The 6,001-nt window shown below is 37.1% G+C and overlaps 1 protein-coding gene across 1 annotated transcript; it reads left to right on the top strand.

Annotated features, from left to right (window-relative positions):
• The first annotated feature begins 366 nt into the window (after positions 1–366).
• On the top strand, positions 367–5,791 carry LOC136802695 (Fc receptor-like protein 5). The gene is made up of 7 exons (XM_067059455.1): positions 367–518; positions 1,433–1,675; positions 2,271–2,528; positions 3,159–3,410; positions 3,930–4,253; positions 4,940–5,194; positions 5,682–5,791. The coding sequence occupies exons 1-7, from the start codon at positions 461–463 to the stop codon at positions 5,789–5,791; spliced, it is 1,500 nt and encodes a 499-aa protein (XP_066915556.1). The 5' UTR covers positions 367–460.
• Positions 5,792–6,001: the final 210 nt, after the last annotated feature.

Here is a 6,001-nt window from a genome sequence, read left to right as displayed (position 1 = left end):
ATTTTTTCAGTTTATTGGAAACAGTAACTATTTAAGTGTTTCTGTAAGAGCTACAATTTGTTGACTATAATTTGTCTTTGAACAACCCCCGGAATAGCGAGCTATTAAGTCCAGTCCGGCACTTTGTTCTGCTTGCGCGTGGCTTGAATAGAAAGCTCTCTGTCGAAATTTGTTCCGACATCTTCCCGACGGACGTAGACGAGAAACGGACGAGTGGCTCTGATAGGGACATTTGCTCGACCTCCTCAGGACAAGGTGTGCCCACCGGGAGGCATCCGTAGGTAAAGGAGGCCTTTTGTTCACCTTTCAATACTGCGGTCGTAAACTTAATCACTAAATCCATTTGATTTGATTTTTTATAGATAAATTCGAATTTCCTACTAAAAAGCTATCAATTGGTGAGATATTAGACAGTCAAAGAATACAAAGAAAGGTCTTTGGAGGCGTATCATCTTCTACAATGAAAAACTTTTGGTTATTCGTTACGACATTGTGTATACTTCTTCTGTTTACATCAGGTATGCTTTATAACCAAGCTGGCACACAATGTCGTAATAACGTCCATCTGACGTCCCTAACGTTCATGTAACGTTAGATGAACGTTAAACCAACGTTGCGTGTCAGCTAGAAATTATCTATACTATATATAGTATGAAAATAAAATGTTTTCTCCTGTCAGATCTACAAACAACAAAGAATGGCCAAATTCTTTTTCCTCTTAGAGAGACGATGTTATAATGAAAGGGTAATTAGTCCTCTCTGGGTCCCTCTGTCTTTACCCTGGCTTGGGACAGGCTGACTGTCATTCAAGACAGTCAGGTGACATTACCCCAGCGGCCTGTACAAGATGACAACAAACTCCAAACTATATATAGCTAGAAATTGTCAATACTACGTCTTTGAGAAGTTTATTTTTCAGCCGACACAGAACTCGACACAGAACGTCAAAACAACGTCCATCTGACGTCCTTAACGTTCATATAACGTTAGGTGAACGTTGAAACAATGTTGTGTGCCATGCCAGCTGGGGAGCTGAGAAGTTTTTTTGATTTTCAGGGTACGGAATGCAAAAAACTGATTCCATTGACCTACAGATAAAACCCCGTAATTTATCTACCATCTTTGATCGAAGAAAAGTGATTCCCTAATTGTTCTTCTACTTGATTAAAGTGGGTCTATTTTTAATTCGTGCAATGTTACTGTTCCCGTTTGAAAATATTTTCGCCCGCATCGCTTCAGTGGTACAATTAGGGAGATCTTTTTTAGACTAGAACTTATTTGAAATCTTCGATCTAGGCGCTCCACCTCGACATTCGATCTCCTAGATCTTGTGCAAATAGAAAAGGAGATAGCCTCCCTTACTCCCAGCTATGCCTTATGAAACACATTGTAAGACAACCTTTCTAAAATACTAATCTTCGCTTGTTTTCAGTTGTTCAAGGCGAAGTCCGTATTTCATCGAGTACGGAAGCTCCCTTTGAAGGAACTTCCGTTATCCTAACATGTAACTCATCAAACATCACAACAACAGAATCATGGACTTTTTATCGAAATGATGTAGCTATAGCAACTGTCAATCAATCGAATTATGAAGTCAAACCTATTGAATCTGCCTCGTTTTCGTGTGAAGTTAATGGGACTCGTTCAGTCAACACAATTCTCCTCGATGTCAAAGGTATGTATTGACGTAAGGTGTTTAGCCTGAATCTTCACTGTCTTTTGCTCCGAATCTATATAACTGTTATGGTCACATTGAGTATGTTTGATTTGACTTTTTACATGACTCGATCTTAAGAATGAAATGGTCCTATCCTGAAAAAAACGCGATTTTGAAATTTTTCGGTTTTAAATTTTCAAGTTATTATAATAGTGACTTGTGTTTGTATAGTAGCTTTTGAGTTTAAGTTTTTAATAAAAAACAGACGTATGATTAAAGTTTTTTATCAAATCTGGTAGATCCGGTTCTCTTTCAAGTTGAGCTTCTTTTTTGACTTAGAACCTTTTTTCCTAGATCATAAATCTCAGGTAAAAACTGAACTGATATTTTACCAGTGGGTAACACATAGGCTGTGATACGGGGATTTTAATACGTTATAATTAATGCAAAAAACAATCTTGTACCCAGAGACCTTTGCACGACTTTTGGACGTTGGTATACCTTTCGTTAACGCTATCAGAATCATCAAAAAAGGATCTAAAGGACTAGGTTCGAGTTTGTGCAAGCATATGAAGAAACAATGGATTGTATTTTTTCAACATTCTTTTTCTAGAACTTTTCACGATTCCGCTTTTGATTATCAACCAACAAACCATTGAAAGTGGTTCAGCATTAACATTGCAATGCAATACAACAAACAATTCAAATGAAACACTCGTGTTCACATTTTATAAAGACAATGAACAGATTAGCCAATCAAATCAAAGCAATTTCATGATCGAACGAATTTCAACCAATCAGAAAGGAGTATACATGTGTAACGTTACGATTGGTTCGATCGTAAAGACATCTAACAAAGTTAATGTAGAAGGTACAGTAATGGTTTCAGGTTTAGACGGACTTTTCTATACGTGAAAATCCATGGGAATTAGGGAAATGGATCAAAATACAAGATTGTCCGAGGGTACTTAGTTTGCCAGTTGATGGGTATGTCCGGCGTATCTCACGTTTATCGTTTCGTAGTACACTCTGTGCGCATTGTCTGTTTGATAAAAAATTCCCGTACGGAAACCTCTGCGATAAATTATGATTTATAAATATAAACACTTTTCTCGTTGTCTCCCCTCTCTCACCCGCACTTCATATCGCAGCGGTCGATTTGAAAAATCTCAAATGAGAGGAAATGAATTTTGAAATTAGACGTAGACATCGGGTCTGTGTACAGACTAGGTATGTCTGAGCAAAAGTCCGAAAATCGACCATGCAAGAGGCTAAATTTTTAAAAAGATTTGCACTTTGATGTTTTTACGACCCTGTGAGAGCCTATTTTCCAAATTTTCAGTAAAACTTTTCCAAATTCAGAAAACTTTTGACCTGAGAGAGAATACTTCTTTAATGGTTTTCGTACCCCTGTAAGTGACTTTTGTGGGTGTGGCCCTCATAGCTTGCACATAGCCAACACCAGTTTGGCAAGATTGATATGTAAAAATCTCTTTTTCAGTCATTCTTCCTGTATCAATACAAACTGAACAAATATTCGAAGGTTTCAATGCAACGCTAATATGCAACACACCAAACCATGAAACGAATCTTTCCTATAAATGGTTTGTCAATAATACCCAACAATCATCACTTGAAAAGACTCTGATGTTACCAAAGGTTCAGGTAACAATGAATGGGACTATATATCGCTGTGAAGTATCTGCATTGAACGGTGTTAGTGGATCTGGCGAAGCTATACCTAATGTAAAAGGTAATTGATACATCTGATACATAACGTCGAAAATGCCCATCTAATACCCATATGGACGTTGTAACGACGTTAGCTGGTTAAAACTTCCAACTGCATTGAAATGGGTAGAAAGTTGGTTGTCTAAAAACAATCCATTGCCATCTTTTGACGTCGTTGCAAAGATTTTTAACTTCAAACTTTCTGCCTACTTTTCTTTTACTCTAACAATTAAAGTCGGTAGGGTAGAAAGTCTGCCGTCACTAGAGATGAAAAACGACAGTTATAATTATAATTTTCGTCTCGCTCAAACCACCCCTGTCTCATAACCCCAGTGGACTTTTCCACAGTGGGGATGAAAATTTTCAGCGAAATCTAAATGGGGATTCAAGCTCAAAAAAATCCTGTGAAGATGGTTTCAAAATTTCGACCAGATTGGCGCGGGAGTCCCAACGGGTCTGTCTTCTTTAAATATAGTCAAAGTACTGTACATGGATTGCCATTTGCTTAGATATCAACTGAAATTCTATCTTTTATTCATAGCTACATTCACAAAACCAATCTTATTGTTGGAATCTACACAAAACTCTTATGAAAGTGGTTCAAAAGTGAAACTGGTTTGCTCATCCCAACTTCTCAATAATAATATCAGTTTGAGTTACACATTTTTGAAAGATGGTATCGCAATAACCAATCAAATTGGAGATTCAAACTCAACAACCAATGAGAATGCATCATTAACAAAACCAACCAATCAAAGAAGTTTGATTTTGGACCCTGTACTAACCAAAGATGCGGGAAAATATTCTTGCCATATAAAAAATAATTTCGACATAGAAAGAAAATCTGCACCAATTACTCTGAATGGTAAGGTCCAAATTATACCAGAAATATTCACAAAAGTCTTTTTTTATTCCTTGATTTTTAATACTAGTAAAAGTCGTCATATCCATTGTCTAATACTCTTAAGGACCTTGCAAAGTTCCTGTGTAAAACTTTTAAGTATTTGAGTCTGAATATTTTCCAATGTCGAATTTCTAATGGGCTCAGGTCCCGGGGGAGGCACTCATGCGAAATTAGGAATCGGGGACGTGCCACTGGTCAGGGTATCTTTATCATGCCCCGAAAACATCTGACAAGATCCCAAATTTACTAATTTTCAACATTTGTACCTGACAGGGTCGTCTTTTGGTTATTTTGGACAATTTTCAGGGTGGAAATTAGAAAAAATTTTCAATCTTTTGTCTAAATTTCGTCATTTTTGCCATTTTACAGGGTAAAAACATTCATATCTGACAGGCTCTACTTTTCAAACACAGTGGCACGTCCTCATCGGCCGTCAATGTCAGTGCCCCTACCCTGGGGCTCATGTCCTTACGTTGAAATTGTATTGTTTTTTGTTAAAAAACTTGAATATCTTGACTTTGAAAATAGTTATTGGAAAAACTATTTTGAAAGCTTTGCTCAGGAAAATCTAAAGGAACTCACTTTTCAAGTGCCTTAACATCTGATAATCCCTTTAACGTTTTCTGTTACTTTTTCTTTTTTACCAGTTACCCTGAATAATGTTACCGTCAGATCTGTAGAAACTCCGGTCGGAGGATCCACCACATTCACGTGCCAAATTAATCCACAAGAAACAAATGTCACTTTTCAATGGTTCCGGAATTCTCAACTCATTCCTGGCCAAACTTCTCAAAACATAACATTTGAAAAAATCCCTTTTGATTGGGATGGAAGCGAGGTCACGTGTCGTGCAACAGCCAATGGCATTTCTGGTGAAGGTTCTGGAACACTCAAAATTAGAGGTATGTTTTTTCTTTCTCTACAGCGTTTTATCTATTATATTGGGCTTTTCCAGAAAAATACCGTGCACTCCCTTTTGTGACCTACCCCCTTTGAATTCAATGCAAGTCTACAATCCTGGCCATAAACAATTGGAACAAACATCTTTTTCAGCTTTTGTAGTATATATACTGGTACTAAAGTGTCTTCCCTCCCCTTCCCCCATTGTTGAGCTCTGATTTACTCCTGCAGCTTATCAACAATGAGGGGGGAAAGAATGGAAGGAGCCAGTGGTAGTTCATAGAAGAAAATTCCAATATTTATGGCCAGGATTGTAGCATCAAACCACCCTGGAATTCGGAATTTTTTAATTTTCAATCATTAACCCCTTGGAATTCCGCTTATTTTTAGGAACGGAAATGGACCTCCTCAACAGGGGGTGCACGGTTTTTTTCCAGAAAAGCCCATTTCTAGTACTAAATGAATTTTTCATCATTTTTATCATTCTAGTGTATTTATCGTTTGATTGGATTACCATATTTTATTTTCATTTTGAGTGTATAATATTTACTCTGTTACTATATGTTTTTTGCTCTTGTATAATTTTAAAATTCAAGTAACGAATTTTACTTAAACGTAGAGATAAAAACAATCCGACATTCTCACTAAATTTGAGCTAAAAAATGAGATGGTCCGATCGGACCTAGGTCGAAGGATGATGATCATGAAAAATGGAAAACAAGCGTCGAAATTTCCCTTGTCAAGGGTTTCCTATCGCCGCCCTTACCAAACACTTCTTTCGGACAAAATAAGACATATTTTCTCTAACT

The sequence above is a fragment of the Clytia hemisphaerica genome, unplaced genomic scaffold (assembly GCF_902728285.1).
Source record: "Clytia hemisphaerica strain Z4C2 unplaced genomic scaffold, Clytia hemisphaerica genome assembly, whole genome shotgun sequence".
Lineage (NCBI taxonomy): Eukaryota > Metazoa > Cnidaria > Hydrozoa > Leptothecata > Clytiidae > Clytia > Clytia hemisphaerica.
The sequence above is the reverse complement of the archived record's forward strand: the minus strand, read 5'-3'. Positions and strand labels throughout refer to the sequence as shown.

Excerpts from the sequence above, each read along its gene's own strand:
- LOC136802695 (XM_067059455.1), top strand. The coding sequence starts at position 461 with ATGAAAAACTTTTGGTTATTCGTTACGACATTGTGTATACTTCTTCTG. Across the intron at positions 1,676-2,270 it reads AATTCTCCTCGATGTCAAAG|AACTTTTCACGATTCCGCTT; the intron begins GTATGTATTGAC and ends TTCTTTTTCTAG. Across the intron at positions 5,195-5,681 it reads TGGAACACTCAAAATTAGAG|TGTATTTATCGTTTGATTGG; the intron begins GTATGTTTTTTC and ends TTATCATTCTAG.